The 19,323-nt window shown below is 37.6% G+C and overlaps 1 protein-coding gene across 9 annotated transcripts in view; it reads left to right on the top strand.

Annotated features, from left to right (window-relative positions):
* The window catches only part of COP1 (COP1 E3 ubiquitin ligase), a 256,822-nt gene that overhangs the window by 22,131 nt on the left and 215,368 nt on the right, over positions 1-19,323 (top strand). For all 9 annotated transcript variants that reach the window (XR_006214220.1, XM_042976914.1, XM_042976913.1 and 6 more), the window contains exon 2: positions 8,941-9,000. Coding sequence is in view for 8 of the 9 variants with exons in the window: in XM_042976914.1 (XP_042832848.1) it covers positions 8,941-9,000 (60 nt within the window). In the remaining variant the exon portion in view is untranslated. The remainder of the gene's footprint in view (positions 1-8,940; positions 9,001-19,323) is intronic.

The following is a 19,323-nucleotide window of genomic DNA, read 5'->3' as shown; positions in this document are numbered from 1 at the left end:
TTTATCCTTACTGGACTTGGTGAGATTGGGGTGCTGTTTGGTTTCTCCTTTCTTTGGCTTGTGAAGCTTTCGGTGAAGGCAAAAAGCTGGGTCTGGGATAGGGTTCACTTCATTTGCTCCCCTTGCCTCAGAGATCTCAATACTGTGCTGCCTAGTGTCCAGTCCTCCTCCCCTTCTTGTTTTCTAAGTGTACATAGCAAGAGGGTAAGTCCACTTACAGTTAAGTTTTCACCTCAAGTACGGAGTGAGGGCATTGTGTTTCACATTGTCCTTTGGCCCATCCAAGGCTTTGTTTTGTTTTGTTTTGTTTGCTTTGGTTTACTTTGTCACATTTTTTTATTCTAAATTGAACTTCTTTTTCTTTTTTACACTTTGACATATCTGAAAATTGGACTATGTTTTATAGATTATAGAACTAAAAAAAAATTCCCGTTTGCTACGTGGCAGTTGGATGTAGCTTCATGTGGTCATTTCATATAGACGTGTAAACATAAAAAAATGCCTGCCTCAAAACTTGACTAGGTTTCAGCAGATTGGAAGAAATTCTCTGAGACAATTGTGAATTATTGTTTTATTCCCTATGAACTAAAAATTTGTATGTGGGAGTGAAGGGTGGAGGAGGTTCTGGGATGTGGTGAATTAGACATGTTTAGCAACATTCCTGAAGCTGGAGTCAGATGTAGGTTAGCTGGCTAAATGTAAACCTGACTTAAGATCCCAGTACCGGTAGGATTCTCTTAATAAATGTCACCTCACCAAAGTCAAGGAGAATACTGTGTGGAAAATCTGGACATCAGTAACTTAGTCAAAAGTGATTCAGAAAAGTTAGACTCTGAAGAATGAGAATTTTGTAGGAAAATTCTAATTATATGTATGTGTGTATTTTTTTTTCACAGTAGTGGTATCTGATAAAACTGAAGTCTAAAAGAGTGTTTTAGAGAAACATAAATAAAATTACTATTCATTAGCAGAGTTGTTTCTTTTTTACTGGTATAATGTTACATCTTGTTGATGACGTTCTTAGATCCTATTGAATAAGAGATTTTATTACTTTCGCCATTTCATTTTTTATTCTCCTGACTTGGTGATTTATGTATGTCTTTGAATACATGTATCCTTGTGAAATATATTTTTTTGCGTGTTTTACATTTATATAAATTGCATTATGCCACAGATCTCCTTTTCATTTCTATTTTCACTTGACAAAGCATCTAGCCATGCCTCCATGTATCTTTGGTTCATTCCTTCTGACTGTTGCATGAAATTTTATAGTGTATATTCAAGCACATTTTGCTTCTTTATTGTAGTTATTATGAGCATTAGGGCTTCTTCTAATTCCCTGCTGTCATAAGTGTGTGGCTTGTTTCAAGTGTCCTCATGCATGACTCTACACAGACATGCAGTCACACATAAGCATATGCACAGCCACATATGTTTATGTAAATACCTACGTCCATACGTGTATATGCATTTAAATACACATATTACATACATATAATCAAGTGCTTTGCTATTTACATGTAATAGCATGCTATTTACATGTCTTTAGCTATTTACATGTAATCTCAGGAGTGGGGTTGCTTGGTCATAAATATATGAATACTCAGTCTAGGTTGCTTGCTAGAATATCTCTGCATGAATATTCTTGTTTTTCATGTCTTACCTAACATACTTGGTATTCCAGTGTTCTAATACCTAATGGTGATGAATTGTTATTTTGTTGTGTTTTTTAGTATATGTATATATGCATATATACATATACATACATACACACTTATTTATTTATTTATTTATTTATTTATTTATTTATTTATTTATAACAGGGGAGGAGCAGAGAGAGAGGATGAGAGAGAATCCCAAGCAGGCTCTACACTATTAGTGTAGAGCCTGATGTGGGGCTCGAAATCACAAACCATGAGATCATGACCTGAGCTGAAATCAAGAGTCAGACTCTGCTTAGTCAACTGAGCCACCCAGATGCTCCCTTTAAAATTTTTTTTTTAATGTTTATTTTTGAGAGAGGGAGAGACAGAGCGTGAGCAGGGGAGGGGCAGAGAGAGAGGGAGACACAGAATCTGAAACAGGCTCCAAGCTCCGACCTGTCAGCACAGAGCGTGATGCAGGGCTCGAATCCACGAACCACAGGTATGACCTGAGCCAAAGTCGGATGCTTAACTGACTGAGCCACCCCGATACACGCCCCCCTTGTCGTCTTCGTCGTCATCGTCGTCGTCTTCTTCTTCTTCTTCTTCTTTTTTTTTTTTTTTTTTGCATTTCTTGATTACTACTGAGTTGGAACATTTTTTCATATACTTGAAAGGCAGTGTGTGAATTCTGTGAATTAGGAATTCACATTTTTTCCCATTTTTTTTTCTTTTAAGATTTTGTTTGTTTATTATTTATTTATCTATTTGAGAGAGAGCTTGCGAGCGGGGGAGAGGGGCACAGGGAGAGAGAATTTTAAGCAGGCTCCACGTTCAGCATGGAGCCTGATGTGGGGCTCTATCTCACGACCCTGGGATCATGACCTGAGCCTAAATCAAGAGTCAGACCCTCAGCAGGCTGAGTCACCTAGGTGCCCCTAAAGATTTAATTTTTTAATTGAAAAAAATTTTTTTAAGGTTTATTTAGTTTTGAGAGATACAGGCAGAGTGGGAGTAGGGGAGGGGCAGAGAGAGGGAGACACAGAATCCGAACGAGGCTCCAGCCTCTGTGTGAGCTGTCAGCACAGAGCCCCATGTGGGGCTTGAACCTGCAGACCACAAGATCATGACCTGAGCTGAAACCAAGAGTTGGACACTTAACTGACTAAGCCACCCAAGTGTCCCTAAAGATTTTATTTTTAGGTACTCTCCACACTCAGCATGGGGCTCAAACTCACAACCCCAAGATGAAGAGTGACAAGCTCCACCGACTTAGCCAGCCAGACACCCTTCCTATTGGATTTTCTGTCTTGATTTATAAGAGTTACTTGTGTTATGTGGTGTGGGAGGCATGAACAGTCCCAGCAGATCTTTAAGCCATGTTATTTTTCCCTCTTTTTGTGATGCCACTGTATCAGGAGTCCATAAAGAGTTTGGGGGATCTATAAACATTTTTGGGGCATCTGTGCAACGTTTTTGAGGTTGTATAAAAATTTAGGTATCTGTAATGTCTGGCCTGGCTGCCAGTTCACATCCGTGCTATGCCCGTATTGTGTTTAGGGCTTTGAGCTCGTACTCCTTGATTGCTATAGATTGGCAGAGAGGAGGGTTTCTGAATGGATTGTTTACAGTTTTGCCCAAAACCCACTCTGAATATGTTCTTGCCCCTCAAAATTGGAAAGAGGTAGTGGTGTTTTGTTATTGTTAGAGTCTTTTCTGTGTTCTATTTCCTGTGATACTGCATCCCTTTCTTGGGAAGACGAATGGTTGGTCAGTCCTCATCTTCCTTTATTTTACCTATTTCTAGTAGGAATTCCTTGAAGTTTTTAGTTTGGGTGGACCACTCTTGTCAAGTTTCTATCACTGATACAGATTGTTCCATCATCTCTTTTCATATATTCTGCTATTTATTGAATGTTGCATACCGGGAATTGTACTGAGTACTTCATAGATATTTTGTTAATCAGTACAGTGATTGTGTGATGTAACTGTCATTCCAGTTATACAAATGAGAAAACAAGATTAGGTTTAACACTTGACTCAAAGTTAGAAAGTTGTAGGTCCGAATTTGGCTCAGGTCATGATCTCACAGTTTGTGAGTTCTATCCCCACATTGGGTTCTCTGCTGTCAGTGCAGAGCCACTTCAGATCCTCTGTTCCCCACTTTGTCTGTACTTCCCCCACTTGCTCTCTTTAACTCAAAAATAAAAATTAAAAAAAAAAGTTAGCTCTGGTAAAAAGAATGGAAACTTTCTTAATTCACACGTTACTCAGAAGCCATTCCTTAAATACTTCTGTTTAAACTCATCTGATGGTAATTTTTAGGTACTGCATACAACTTTTGGTATTGGAGGAACACACGATAGGACATGCATTGTAGTCCTGCTCTCTCTCTCTCTTTTTTTAAATAAACTAATGAATGCTAGAGCTCTCTGTGAAATAAACATACTGTAATTTCTTCCAGTTTACAGCTTAAAATCCATGATTCATTTTTCTCATAGCTAATATCTAATCCGTAGCAAACCAAATATCTGCCTTCAGATTATATCAGAATTTGATCACTTCTCATCACCTTCACTGCTACTACCATCATTTAATCCAGTGTCATTTCTCAGCTAAATTATTATAAGAGGTTTTAGTTTTACAATTGCTTTCCTTTAGTCTTCTTTCAATGTATAAGGTAGAGTGATCTGGTTTATCACTTTGTCACATTGGGCCATTCTGTTCTAAATTGTCCAGTAAATTCTTGTTTTATTCACTGTAAAATCCAAAGTCCTTAACATGTTTCAAGAGAGTTTTTTTTTTTTTTTTTTTTTTTTTTAATGTGTATTTACTTCTGAGAGAGAGACATACACAGGCAGAGTGCGAGCTGGGGAAGGGCAGAGAGAGAGGGAGACACAGAATCTGAAGTGGGCTTCAGGCTCTTAGCTGTCAGCACAGAGCCTGATGTGGGGCTCAAACCCATGAACTGCGAGATCATGACCTGAGCCAAAGTCGGATGCTTAACTGACTAAGCCACCCAGGTGCCCCCCCTTTTAACTTAATTTAATTTAATTTAATTTAATTTAATTTAATTTAATTTAATTTATTGTTTTTTTTATATGGCCCCTTATTATTTCTCTGGCCTGATCTTTAGTATTTTCCCACTTGGTTATTCTACTCTACACTGACCACCTTGCTAGTCTGAACATATCAGGTATACTCCTGCCTCAGGGCATTTGTACTTGCTCTTACTTTTTGGTTGCTGTTTTTCCAGATTTCTGTGTAGATTGTTTCCCTCTTACTTTGAAATAGTTACTCAAATGTCAGCTTCTCATTGAGGCTTCTCTTACTATTCTGTCTAACCCAATCTAACATTTCCTATCCTCCTCCCCTGCTTAATTTTTTCCTTATCTTTGTCTCTATCTAACCTTATCATATAAGGTCTACCTTATTTATCTTGTTTATTGTCTGTCTTTCCCACTAGATTATAGAACCATGAGGGGATTTTTGTTTATTCACTTCTTTGCCCTTGGTATCCAGAACAGTGTCTGATATGTAGTCAGTACCTAATATGTAATTTGTTGAATGTATGAATGTTTAAAAATTTTGGAATTTCTGAGAAAGTATTGATAGGTATTTACAGTTGATTCTTCTACGTGCTGGGGCCAACTTTAAAATGTTCATTGGTGGCACTGATGGAAGTCTGGACTAAGGTCAGTCTCTTAAGACATTCTGCATCTTGCTTCTAAGCCTGAGTTAATGCAGCATAACAGATATGATGGTATTATTACTTAAATTTATAAACATACTTACTTTGGGAACAGAAAGGTCTTTTTCCCCAAATCTTTTTTTTGTTGTTGTTGTTGTTTATTTATTTTGAGAGGGAGCACATGCACGAGTGGGGAGGGGCAGAGAGAGAGGGAGAGGGAAAGAAATCCCAAGCAGGCTTCATGCTGTCAGTTCAGTGCCTGATGACGCATGGCTCAATCTCATGAATCCTGAGATCATGATTTGAGCTGAAATCATGAGTTAGATGCTTAATCGACTGAGCTACCCAGGTGCTCCATTTTTCCCCAAATTTTAAACATGATTTATTAGAAGAGCTGTTTAAAAAGTTGGTATGCGGGGTTGGACTCTTGTTTTCGGCTCAAGTTACCATCTCATGGTTCTTGGGATGGAGACCTGTGTCAGGCTCTATGCTGACAGCACACAGAGCCTGCCTGGGATTTTCTGTCTAACTCTCTCTCTGCCCCTTCCCCCACTTGTGTGCACTTGCTCACTCTCTTTCTCAAGATAAGTAAATAACATTAAAAAAAAAATTCTGCTCTATGAAACCCACTGTTAAGAAACGGAAGTATTAGCCACAGATTGGGAAAATATATTTGTAAAAGACATATCTCATAAAGAACTTTTATTTAAAATATACAAAGAACTCTTAAAAATAATAAGATTTAAAAAATGGACCAAAGACCTCAACAGACACCTCACCAAAAAAGACACATAGTATGGAAACCAATTTGACAATGAATTTCATATTAAAAAAAAATACATAGATGGCAAATAAGCATATGAAAAGATGCTCTACATCATATGTCATCAGGGAAATGCAAATCAAAACCACAAGGTGTCACTATATACCTATTAGAATGGCTAAAACTTAGAGGACTGACAACACCAAATGCGAGGAGGTTATAGAGCAACAGGAACTCTTATTCTTTGCTGGTAGGAATGAAAAAATGGTGTAGCCACTTTGGAAGACAGTTGGGTGATTTCTTATAAAACTAAACATATTCTTGCCGTATAATTTAACTAGGCACCCATTGATATTTACCCAAAGGAGTTAAAAGCTTATGTAGACACAAAAACCTGCACTTGAATGCTTATAACAGCTATATTTATAGATGCCAAATCTTGGATGCAACCAAGATGTCCTTCAGTAGATGAATGGATAAGTAAACTGTGGTACGTCCAGACAGTGGAAGATTATTCAGCGTTAAAAAGAAATGAGCTATCAAACCTTGAAAAGACGTGGAGAAATCCGAAAGCCATATTACAAAGCAGAAGAAGCCAATCTGAAAACGCTACAATACTGTATGATCCCAAATATGATATTCTGGAACAGACAAAACTGTGGAGGCAAGATAAAGATCAGTGATTGTGGATGAGGAGAGAGAGATGAATAGGCAGAGCAAAGAGGATTTTTAGGAGAGTGAGAAATAATCTGTATTTTAATGATGAATATATGTCATTATACTTGTGTTCAAGCCCATAGAATGTACAACATGAAGAGTGAACCATAAGGTAAACTGTGGACTTTGTTGATTTTGATGTGTCAGTTTAAATTCATCCCCGGGGCTGGTGGTGGGGGGTGGGGGGAGCGTACTATTCTGGTGAGTGATGTTGATAATGGCAAAGGCTGTGCATGTGTTTGGGTCAGAGAATATATGGCAAATCTCTGTACCTACCTGTTAATTTTGTTACAAACCTAAAACTGCTAAAAAAAAAAAAAAAAAAAAAAAAAAAGTCTTTAAAAAAAGGAGAGGGCATAAACATACCTTCCACTCTGGGTTTTGAGCCTTAAGACATCTGCCTCAGCCGCCAGTGACCAACCGTACTTGTGAAGTAAAATCTGTCCTTTCCACATCTGCTCTTCAAAACCCTTCATCCACAGCTGGGATCAGCCTACACAGTGCATCCACACGCTCTTGGGAGGAACCCCCAACCCTGTTTTCTTAACTCCATCAAACAGGAGCAAGATGGACTTGGTTTCAAAAGAGAAATGACCAAATCCCCGCATTTAGGAGAGCTCTTTTTTCTCATTCCAGCAGAGAGGCTGACAAAACCAGTGCCATTTAAGCCAACACACTGTATGTGGTGAAACTCTGAGCAGGTGCAATGTTCTGATTTTATAACTTTTTTTAATATGGTTTCACATTCTTTTTAAAAAAAAATTTTTTTTTAACGTTTATTTATTTTTGAGACAGAGAGAGTATGAACGGGGGAGGGGCAGAGAGAGAGGGAGACACAGAATCGGAAGCAGGCTCCAGGCTCTGGGCCATCAGCCCAGAGCCCGACGCGGGGCTCGAACTCACGGACCGCGAGATCATGACCTGAGCCGAAGTCAGATGCTCAACCGACTGAGCCACCCAGGTGCCCCTATATGGTTTCACATTCTAAGATAGTAGTTATGCCCAGGAAATTTTTCTTGAAGAAGTGGGTGAATTTTCATTTTATAATTTAAATGTCATGTATTGTCAGTAGGGATCTGATTTGTATGCCAGTAACAGAAAACTTGATAAATACTGCCTTAAACAAGTGAGAATTTACTTTTCTTATGTAATGTGAAGTCCAGAGATAGGCAATCCATAGATGATGAGATTGCTCAAGGATGTCATCAAGGAACAGTATCCTATTTTTCTAGCTTACCATTTTTTGTCTTCTTGGTCAGAAGATGGCTGTTGTATCTCTAGAGACGTTATCAGAGGTTTCAGAAGGAAAAAGAGGCAAGGATAAAGGGACATCTCGTTTCACAAGACTTCGTCTTTTTCTGGTAGATAGTGGCCTCTCAGATTGATAACTACCTTTTGTTAGCCAGAACTCTGTGGTTATGTTGGTACGACTTGGTATTTAACTTGCAGTATCCGGAATTAATATAGAATAGTGGAGTGGTTAAGAGCATGGAGCTAAGTTTGAAAATTGTTACTTCCTAACTGTATGACGTCAACATCTTTGTGCCTTGATTTCCTCATTAAATAGGTCTAGTAATATGTACCTACCAACACTTTTGTTGAAAAAATTACAAGTTAATATTATTTTAATGGATACTATTTGTACTTTGTAAGTATTAGCTATAATTACCATCTTCCTCATCTAGAAGAGTTATTGATAATGGAATTGTAAGTTTGCCACTCAGGAAACTAGTGTTTTGTTTTTTTTTTTTGAAATAGGAAGTAAAACAGCATTTGAGTTAGGTGCTTTTGAGTATAGGGATGATTGTGAATGGTAGTAGAACTCCTAAGGACTCTTGTGACTGCATTGCATTATTAAAAATTAAAAAGTATTGGGGCCATTTTAATTTACTCATTTAATTGCACTTAGATCTTGGTGACTTAGACCTATCTTGAACAAATTGTCATTTTACCACCAATCCCTTAAAGTACCTTCAACTCAACAGAAATTCTGTTTCATTGATAGAATGTTTGAAGTCTTAGCTATATATTGAAATACGATTTTGTTGGTATTGTTACTAGCCTTGTCAATTTGTAATCACTCTGCTGGAAAAAATGTGTCAATTATTTTCCTATTTTCTTTTTAGCCCTATCTGCTTTGATATGATTGAGGAAGCATACATGACGAAATGTGGCCACAGCTTTTGGTAAGATGATTTCATTTAGCAAAATTGTCTTGATTTTTAAATTGTGTGTAAATGTAGCCAGCAAGAAGTTATGTTTTTAAAATAATTTTGGTTATTTTGTAATTTCTTTGATTGATGTATTTTTACAGGTTCATCAGCTCAAGTCAGTAAGCATATGGTTGGTGCATAATTTTTGTGAAATTTACTATTCGTAAATTTCACTATTTGTAATTGTGAAATTACTATTTCACAATTTTACTATTTACAAATTTACTATTTGTAATTGCGAAATTTACTATTGCCCTTATAGATGGATTTTAAGACTTTTGGGTTGATTGCTACAGAGCTTTGATTACCGTTTTAGAAAATTGGGGTTGTTGGATAATTAGGTTGAAGCATGAAGCACCTTTAACTCATTTTGGGGATAGGTGTGAGGCCCAGGAAAGGAGGTTAGAAAGTCATTCGAAAAGGATCTAGGGGATTAAAAAGATCTGTGTTTTCTATTTTAACATTTTACTCAGTGTTATCTTTAGTTGCTTTGTCTTGTATATATGTCACATTCATCTGTATATTGAAAAAAGTTTTAGTGGGGGTAAAATACACATAACATAAATTTTACCATCTCAACCATTTTTAAGTTGAGTACTGTTAAGTTTGTTCACATTGTTGTGCAGTTAATCTCCAGAACTTTGTTATTTTGCAAAGCTGAAACTATACCCTTACTTGAAGGGTTTCTCCCCTTCCCCTACCTAGCCTCTGTCAGTCACCATTTTACTTTGGTTCTGTGAATTTGACTATTCTAGATACTTCATGTAAGTGGCATCAAATAGTATTTGTATTTTTGTGACTTGCTTATTTCACCTAGCATCATGTCCTCAAGTTTCATCCTTGTAGTATATGTCAGTTTCCTCCCTTTTTAAGGCTGAATAGTATTCCATTGTGTGTATATATTATATTTTATTTGTTTATTCATCTGTCTGTTAATGAACACTTGATTGCCTTCACCCTCTAATTCTTGTTAAGAGTGGTGCTTTGAACATTGGTATATAAATATCTTCTTGAGATCCTGGTTTCAGTTCTTTTGGGTATATACCCAGAAACAGAATTACTGTATCATTGGGTAGTTCTGTGTTTAATTTTTTGAGGAACCTCCATACTGTTTTCCATAGCTGCTATACCATTTTATATTTCCCCTAGCAGTACACAAGAGTTCCAATTTTTCAATGTTCTAGCCAACACTTGTCATTTCTGTTTTTTTTTTTTCTTTAACAGTAGCTATCCTAATGGGTATGTAATCTGTGTATGTTTAATTCCTTTTACTTATTTTTTCGTGTAAAAATTTTTTTTTTAATGTTTGTTTATTTTGGGGGGGGAGGGGCAGAGAGAGAGAGGGAGACACAGAATCTGAAGCAGGCTACAGGCTTTGAGCTGTCAGCACAGAGCCCGATGTGGGGCTTGAACTCAAGATCCATGAGATCATGACCTGAGCTAAAGGTCTAACTGAATGAGCCACCCAGGCGGCCCTTTTATGTGCTTTTTTGATTGGAGATGGTGTATTCTATTTCTAGTCAATCATCTCCATAAATTTATGCTGTTGATGTAATATTTTTGGCTTAGTATTTCTGTTGTGTTCTAATAGTCCCTATATTCTAATTCATGTTGAAGTTAGACTCCTGATTTTATTCTGAAATAGAGTACAGTATCTGGTATATTGATATTCATTAGTCAGGGTGTCATTTTGTAAGTACTTTAGGTTGATTGGGAGCATGATGCATCACTGATAGGTGAATCCAATCTGCCAGTCATTTAAAAAGAAGTTTAGAATAAAAATAGCTTTCTTGGCTTGGACGGTTTTTTATTAAAATACAAATTACTAAAATAGGCCATATGTACTCTTGGTTAAAAAACAACTTTTATTGTCCAGAAAGATGTACATGAAATGTAAATGTCACCATTTTTCAAGCCTTATTTGTATACCTTCTCGTAAGTTATCACCAGTAAGGAGTGATGGTGTATTCTTTCAGAATTTTTTTTTGCCGGTTTTTAAATAAAGGCCATCTTTCCTTAAATAGTTTTGATTTCCTGGTATATCATTGCATTGACATTATTACCGTTCATGAATCACTTTCTGTGCTATATTGCTACTGAAATTCTGGTCACATGTGTCTTGCTTTTAGGTTGATACATGTATGGTCTTAGTCTTTTAAGGCTGATTGTTTAACAGTAGTGTTTTCTTTGGTTCATTAATTGATCCAGCACTGTAGCATTCCATACGAAACCATGTATGTCCCTTCGGGACTTTGGGGTTTCATTTCTGGAAAATTGGATGATTCAGATTAGGCTTTCTCAACCTTTGGTAATATTGACATATTGGACTGGATAATTCCTTGTTGTGGCTGATTACCCTGGGTATTGTTGATTGTTTAGCATTATCCTGGCCTCTACCCAGTAGCAGTCCCTTTTCCCACAAGTGTGACAACCAAAAATGTCTCCAGACATTGTCAGATATCATGTAAGGGACAAAATTGCCCTCAGGTGAGAACTACTGATACAGAGCTAAAACACCAGGGTCTTGAAGTTGGTAAACCAGGATTCTGGTTCTGGCTCTAAAACTTACCTTTGTCTGGTGACTCAACCTGTCTCTTCTGCTGCTGCTCTCCTTCTTCCCCCTTCTCTTCCTACCGCTTCACCTCCTTTTCTTTCATAGTGTTGAAGGTGTGACGTTTGATCCAAATTATAAAGTGAGGACTTAGGGGTGCCTGGGTGGCTCAGTTGGTTAAGGGTCAGACTTTGGTTCAGGTCATGATCTCAGCGGTGAGTTCGAGTCCCATGTTGGGCTCTGTGCTGACAGCTCAGGGCCTGGATCCTGCCTCAGATTCTGTCTCCTCTCTCTCTACCCCACCCTGCTTGCACACTGTCTCTCTCTATCTCTCTCAAAAATAAATTAACATTGGGGTATCTGGGTGGCTCAGTTGGTTAAGCACCCGACTTTTGCTCAGGTCATAAAAAAAATAAAATGAGGATTTAATTTTTCCTAACTGCCCTCCTCTTTTATATTTCCTGTGGTATATCTTTATGTGTGTGTGTGTGTTTAAATTTCTTTTTCTTTTTTTTTTTTTTTTTTTTTTACCATTTTACTTAATTTATTTTTTAAAATTTACATCCAAATTAGTTAGCATATAGTGCAACAGTGATTTCAGCTGTAGATTCCTTAATGCTCCTTACCCATTTAGCCCATCCCCCCTCCCACAACCCCTCCAGTAACCCTCTGGTCTCCATATTTAAGGGTCTCTTATGTTTTTGTCCCCCTCCCTGTTTTTATATTATTTTTGCTTCCCTTATGTTCATCTGTTTTGTATCTTAAGTCCTCATATGAGTGAAGTCATATGATATTTGTCTTTCTCTGACTAATTTCACTTAGCATAATACCCTCTAGTTCCATCCACGTAGTTGCAAATGGCAAGATTTCATTCTTTTTGATTGCCATGTAATACTCTATTGTATATATATACCACATCTTCTTTATCCATTTATCCACCGATGGACATTTGGGCTCTTTCCATACTTTGGCTGTTGTTGATAGTGCTGCTGTAAACATTGGGGTGCATGTGTCCCTTTGAAACAGCGTACCTGTATCCCTTGGATAAATACCTAGTAGTGCAATTCCTGGGTTGTAGGGTAGTTCTGTTTTTAATTTTTTGAGGAACCTCCATACTGTTTTCCAGAGTGGCTGCACCAGCTTGCATTCCCACCAACAATGCAAAAGAAATCCTCTTTCTCCGCATCCTCACCAACATCTGTTGTTGCCTGAGTTGTTAATGTTAGTCATCCTGACGGGTGTGAGGTGGTATCTCATTGTGGTTTTGATTTGTATTTCGCTGATGATGAGTGAAGTTGAGCATTTTTTCATGTGTCATTTGGCCATCTGGATGTCTTCTTTGGAGAAGTATCTATTCATGTCTTTTGCCCATTTCTTCACTGGATTATCTGTTTTTTGGGTGTTGAGTTTGATAAGTTTTCTATAGATTTTGGATACTAACCCTTTACCCGATATGTCGTTTGCAAGTATCTTCTCCCATTCCGTCAGTTGCCTTTTAGTTTTGTTGATTGTTTCCGTTGCTGTGTGGAAGGTTTTTATTTTGATGAGGTCCCAATAGTTCATTTTTGCTTTTGTTTCCCTTGCCTCTGGAGATGTGTTGAGTAAGAAGTTGCTGAGGCCGAGGTCAAAGAGGTTTTTACCTGCTTTCTCCTCGAGGATTTTGATGGCTTCCTGTCTTACGGCCTTCATCCAGTTTGAGTTTATTTTTATGTATGGTGTAAGAAACTGGTCCAGGTTCATTTTTCTGCATGTCGCTGTCCAGTTTTTGCTGTGGCATTTTAAAAGGACGTTGCAGAGTCTGCTAAATCGGTACAATAATTCACTAAGTTGTAAAGTGTAATAAATTACTGATTGACTTTATAATTAAATAAACCTGGCCTTTTCATTGAGTCCTATAATCTTCATGGTGTGTCCTTACATCATTGTTGGAAAACCCCATTGATTTCGTAAGTATCTGTTTTTCCCTTCAAATAAAAATAGTTTTAAGTTTAGATCCTTGTTATAACTCAAGTTCTGTTGTAACCTGATATGAAGGTGTTTTAAAATACCTACCAGAGAACAGGTTTTGGTAGAATAGAGACTATAAGGTTGGCAGGAACTAGGAAACTTGGAGGCCGGCAGTCCTGTTGTCAGGGTTACAAAACTGTAAGGCATTTTGTACTTTTGTTTAACTTTTTTAATTTTTTTATTTTTTTTATTTTTGAGAGAGAGAGAGAGAGACAGAGCATGAACGGGGGAGGGTCAGAGAGAGAGGGAGACACAGAATCCGAAACAGGCTCCAGGCTCCGAGCTGTCAGCACAGAGCCTGACGCGGGGCTCGAACTCACGGACCGAGAGATCATGACCTGAGCCGAAGTCGGCCGCTTAACCAACTGAGCCACCCAGGCGCCCCTGTACTTTTGTTTAAAGCAAACGCTCATTATTTATCCTATTCTATCATGTAATGCGGTGGAACTTCAATCATTAACAGTAGCCCGTTGGATCAACTCCTTGCTAACTTAACCTTGGCTGGTAATCTGGAGCCAAGTGGTATTGCTGTTTCCAGACTTCATCCAAATTATTAACACTAAATCAGATTGGACCATATGAACTGTTTATCCTTTATCCCACTTATAAATGGTAACTCTTTCCTAGTAATAGGATGGGACACTATTCCCGCTTGACAGTCAGTCTGTTATTAGCTGTTGTCTAACCAAACTTAATTGTATAATGAAAGAAATCTGGCTTCTTTGTGATGTAGAGATAAGGTTTGCTCCTTTTCTTTGGTGCCTCCAGCTTGTCCTCTGCATTTTGCTTCTCAGACCTCATGTCTACCAAGTTCTGATTTACTGTTTCATTTCATTACAAAGTAATTATAATAGCATTTCTCAGTGTTGTCATCTTTCAGCATATCTGCTTGTCTTTTGAGACTTTTGACTAATCCATCATTTTGCATCTTCTTGTTAGTCTTTTTTGTTTTTTTTTCATTTTATTTATTATTTAAAAAAATTTTTTTAATGTTTATTTTTGAGAGAGAGAGAGAGCGCACATGTGTGCATGTAGGTTGGGGAGGGGCAGAGAGAGAGGAAGACACAGAATCTGGCACAGGCTCTAGGCTCTGAGCTGTCAGCACAGAGCCCTACATGGGGCTCGAATTCATGGACCATGAGATCATGACCTGAGCTGAAGTTGGGTGCTTAACTGACTGAGCCACCCAGGCACCTCTCATTTTAGAGAAAGAGAGAGTGGGGGAGGGGGCAGAGGGAGAGAGAGAGGGTCTTAAGCAGGTTCCATGCTCAGTGTGGAGCCTGATGTGGGGCTCCATCCCCATGATCTTGGGATCATGACCTAAGCCGGAATCAAAAGAGTCAGACACTCCACTGGCTGAGCCACCCAGGTGCTCCTACTCTTTCTTTATACCTGGTTATTATATATGACGACTGGTACTGATTTGTCCTTGCTGTTTTTATTTATAGTCCCCCCCCTTTTTTTGAGAATTTTCTGATTATTTGTAGAATAACAGAATTATTAAAAAATTACTCTGATTTTTTTCTGTATGTACTCATCCCTATTTACAGAGAGAAAAAGATATTTATGATAAGGGCTCCATTTATCCTAGTGTCTACAATTACTTACAGAAAAATGAAGAGAAACCAGAAAGTTTTTGTGTGTTAGGGGTAGATGAATAGAGGGTTTGAGAAAACATTTGAAGAGGTCTTTGTGTGGTTAAAGTGGCATAGTTTTCTGTACATTAGAGGCTGTTCCCAAATAAAAATTATGCTCCAAAAGTTTAAAAAACAAGTATATTTATATCTTATAGATAGGTATATACTTAATAAATAGTAATCATACATCTATAGAGAAATGCTCATTTTATTAGACAAAAAAAATTTTAAATATTTATTTTTGAGAGACAGAGAGAGACAGCATGAGCAGGGGAAGGGCAGAGAGAGAGGGAAACCCAGAATCAGAAGCAGTCTCCAGGCTCTGAGCTGTCAGCACAGAGCCCGATGTGGGGCTCAAACCCACAAACCATGAGATCATGACCTGAGCCGAAGTCAGATGTTTCACCGACTGAGCCACTCAGGCGCCCCGAGAAATACTCATTTTAAAAAAATTACTAAAGTATAGTTGACATTGTTATATTAGTTTCATGTGTGCAACATAGTGATTCAATAATTCTCTACATTATTCAGTACTCACCACAATAAGTGTAGTTACCAGCTGTCATCATACAATGTTATTATAATGTTATGACTGTATTCCCTATGCTGTTCTTTTCATCTCCATGACTCACTTATTTTATTACTGGAGGTTTGTACCTTTGAATCCTCTTCACCTATTTTGCCCATCCCTCTCCCTTCTGGCAACTACCAGTTTGTTCTTTGTATTTATAGGAGTCTGTTTCTGTTTGTTTGATTGTTTGTTCTTTGGTTTTGTTTTTTAGATTCCACATATAAGTGCAATCATGTCGTATTTCTCTTTCTTTGATTGAATTCACTTAGTATAAAATCCTCTGGGTCTATCCATGTTGTTGCAAAGGGCAAAACTTCAAAATACTCATTCTTCATTATCAGAAATACACTTAGTAGAGGACATAGACACCCATTTATGTCAGCACACCCTAGCACGGAATTAATTAGTTAATATATAATATATAATATATAGTTTATTTTTGCGAGAGAAACAGAATGAGAGAGAGAGACGGAGTACAAGCAGGGGAGGGCAGAGAGAGGGGGGAGACACAGAATCCCAAGAAGGCTCAAGGCTCTAGCTGTCAGCACAGAGCCTGATTCGAGGCTCGAAGCCACCAACTGCAAGATCATGACCTGAGCTGATGTTGGACACTTAACTTACTGAGCCGCCCAGTTGCCCCAGTTTATATTTTAGAGAGTGAGAGCATGAGCGGGGCAGAGGGGCAGAGAGAGAGAGAAAGAGAATACCCTAAGCAAGCTCCACGCTCAGTGGGAAGCTCAGTGTAGGGGTCCATCCTACGATTGGATGTCCACGAGTTGGATGCTTAACCGATTGAGCCACCTAGGTGCCCCCTGAATAATCATCATCATCATCATCATCATCATCATCATAATTATTATTTTAAATGTTTTTGAGAGAGAGAGTGGGGGAGGGGCAGAGAGAGAGGGGGATAGAGGATCTGAAATGGGCTCGGCACTGACAGCAGAGAGCCCGATGTGGTGCTTGAACTTACAAACTGTGAGATTCTGACCTGAGCCGAAGTCAGATGCTTAAGTGACTGAGCCACCCATGCGCTCTCTGAATTCTTATTTTTAACAGTTGCAGTGTGAGTAGCTTTTGAAAACTTCTCAGGTAGACCCAGGTATGTATCCTTCTATCCTCCCTATTTTGATCACTAGTCTAGATACTTATGCTTCTTTTGGATTCCAAAATACTGCATCTGTGCTGGTGATGGTGAAGTAGAGTTAGTTTTTTCATGCATTCAGTATTTATTTAGTTCCAACTCTAAGAGGATATTGTGCTAGACATTGAAGGGACAGATGGATTAAAATAAAATTTTGCTTTTAATGAATAAATAGTACACACACACACACACACACACACACACACACACACACAGATAAGTACAAAATAAGATAGTTACTGTTTCTCAGAGTAGGGCAGGTCCACCTGGGGTGGTAGTGAGGCAGTATATGCTATATGGTAAACTTGATTCATTTTGTTGTCGTGTCAGCTTATACTGTGGTATGTAATTTGATGCATTTTCGTTTTATAGCATAGATGGATATTTTCAGTGCAGTGTGGAAAAGTCGGTTGAACTTTTGTTTCTGAGGTCAGTTCCTTCTGGCTGTGTCCTAGTCTGGTTTTTCTTCTAGGAATGTGGTAGTAAACCTACTAACAAGGGACAGGATTAGGATGCTGAAGAGAGGAGAGGAGGACATTCTGTTGGATTCTGGGATAATTTCAGGAATATTGACAACCTCTTTCACTGGGTTAACAACTTAGCTTGTTCTACTTGTCATATTTGCTCATTTCTATCATTTGGTAAAACCCAAAATGGACTTCTGCTTATCTGTCAACCCCTTATCTCGTCTTTAATACCTTCCCAGATACTCTACTTCATGACTTGGTTTTTTTCAACTTGCAGATTTTTTTAAGAGTTAAATCTTGTCATGTGGGAATATTTTCTGGTAATATTAACTCATTTCTGTTTTCCCTAAGCAGACTATAAATGTTTTCATGTTGTGAACATGGAATCTTAATATATTGTAATTGCATATTTGCTTTATGCTTCTAAACATTTAGTATATTATTTCTTTCATTGAAATTTCCATGTAGGAAACTTTCTGGCAGATATGCAGCCTGTCTTGTGCTAATACAGTAATCCTAGCCTTGTCATAGTTGCAAGAGGTGATATTATTTCTGGAATACTGTGCATATTATTTAATATGTATTTGAGTGCCTCTTATGTGCCAGCTGTTTACTCTGATCTTTAGGTCCTTGTGTTGGGCCTAAGACCACTGCTACATTAATTCCCTAGGATGTCTTCTTTTTACTTATCTTGGAAGTAATAAATGTGAGATGAGAAAGTAGTTGATAATTAGAACAGAGAAACCTAATGGATGTAGGTTTCTGTTTTGATAAGGTAGAGTAAAGTAAGATATAAAAATTAAAAATTTATAGTAATGTGAATACAGAATAAAAGAGGTGCTATCTTTTTAGGAATCATCTTTCTAATCACCCTTAGAATTTCTTACAAATAATTTTTTTCTGATGGTTAGAAGCAGTACTGTTTTACTATAGACACTTGTAAACATCTACAAAGAAAAAAATTCCTATAATTATATGATCCAGAGGCATATATTATTAACACAATGATGAATGTCTTTTTTGGTTTATTTTAAATGTACACATATTCAGTTTTTAAAAATAGAAATGAGATTGTACTGTATGCACTATGTTAGAGATTTTTAGTCAGTACAAACTGATATAGTAACTTCTGTTAAAAATTTTTTTTTCATATTTATTTATTTTTGAGAATCAGAGAGAGACAGAGCACAAGTGGGGGAAGGGCAGAGAGAGAAGGAGACACAGAATCCGAAGCAGCTCCAGGCTCCGAGCTGTCAGCACAGAGCCCGATGTGGGGCTCGAACTCATAAACTGTGAGATCATGACCTGAGCCGAAGTTGGACACTTAACCAACTGAGCCACCGAGGAGCTCCTAGTGAATTTTTTTTCACGTCAGTTTGATATTTCTCTGTGGTTTAGTAGAGCAGTATTTAAAAAGTGTATTATAATAAGACAATTGTAAAAAGTCAAACATTACAGAAATGTATAATGTAAGGAAGGAAAAATTTCTTGTAATCTTATTTCTCTAGGTATAAATATTAATAGTTATTAGATTATTTTTCATGGCATATTATGTATTGCAATATGGTTTTTTTCATATGTATTGCATTGGATTGATGTTTACAAAACTAGTCAATTTAGTCCTAGTGTTTTGGTTGCTTCCAGTTTATTGCTATTTACAGATAATCTTAGACACTTTTCTGTGTATATACCTCTGCTCATTTCCTTAGGATAAACTCCTAGAAATAAAATCATTACATCAAAGGAAATGTGCAACCGTAAGGTTTTCCATACTCCTTGGCTTCTGGAAATGTGATACTTAGATTTCCTTCATCAGTACACGAGGTTAACAATTCTTTTCTTCTTTTTTTTTTTTTTTAATGTTTATTTGTTATTGAGAGAGAGAGACAGAGCGCAAGTAGGGAAGGGGCAGAGAGAGA

Source organism: Panthera tigris, chromosome F3, assembly GCF_018350195.1.
Source record: "Panthera tigris isolate Pti1 chromosome F3, P.tigris_Pti1_mat1.1, whole genome shotgun sequence".
In the NCBI taxonomy this organism is placed as follows: Eukaryota; Metazoa; Chordata; class Mammalia; order Carnivora; family Felidae; genus Panthera; species Panthera tigris.
This window is presented reverse-complemented; position numbering and strand designations above follow the sequence as displayed.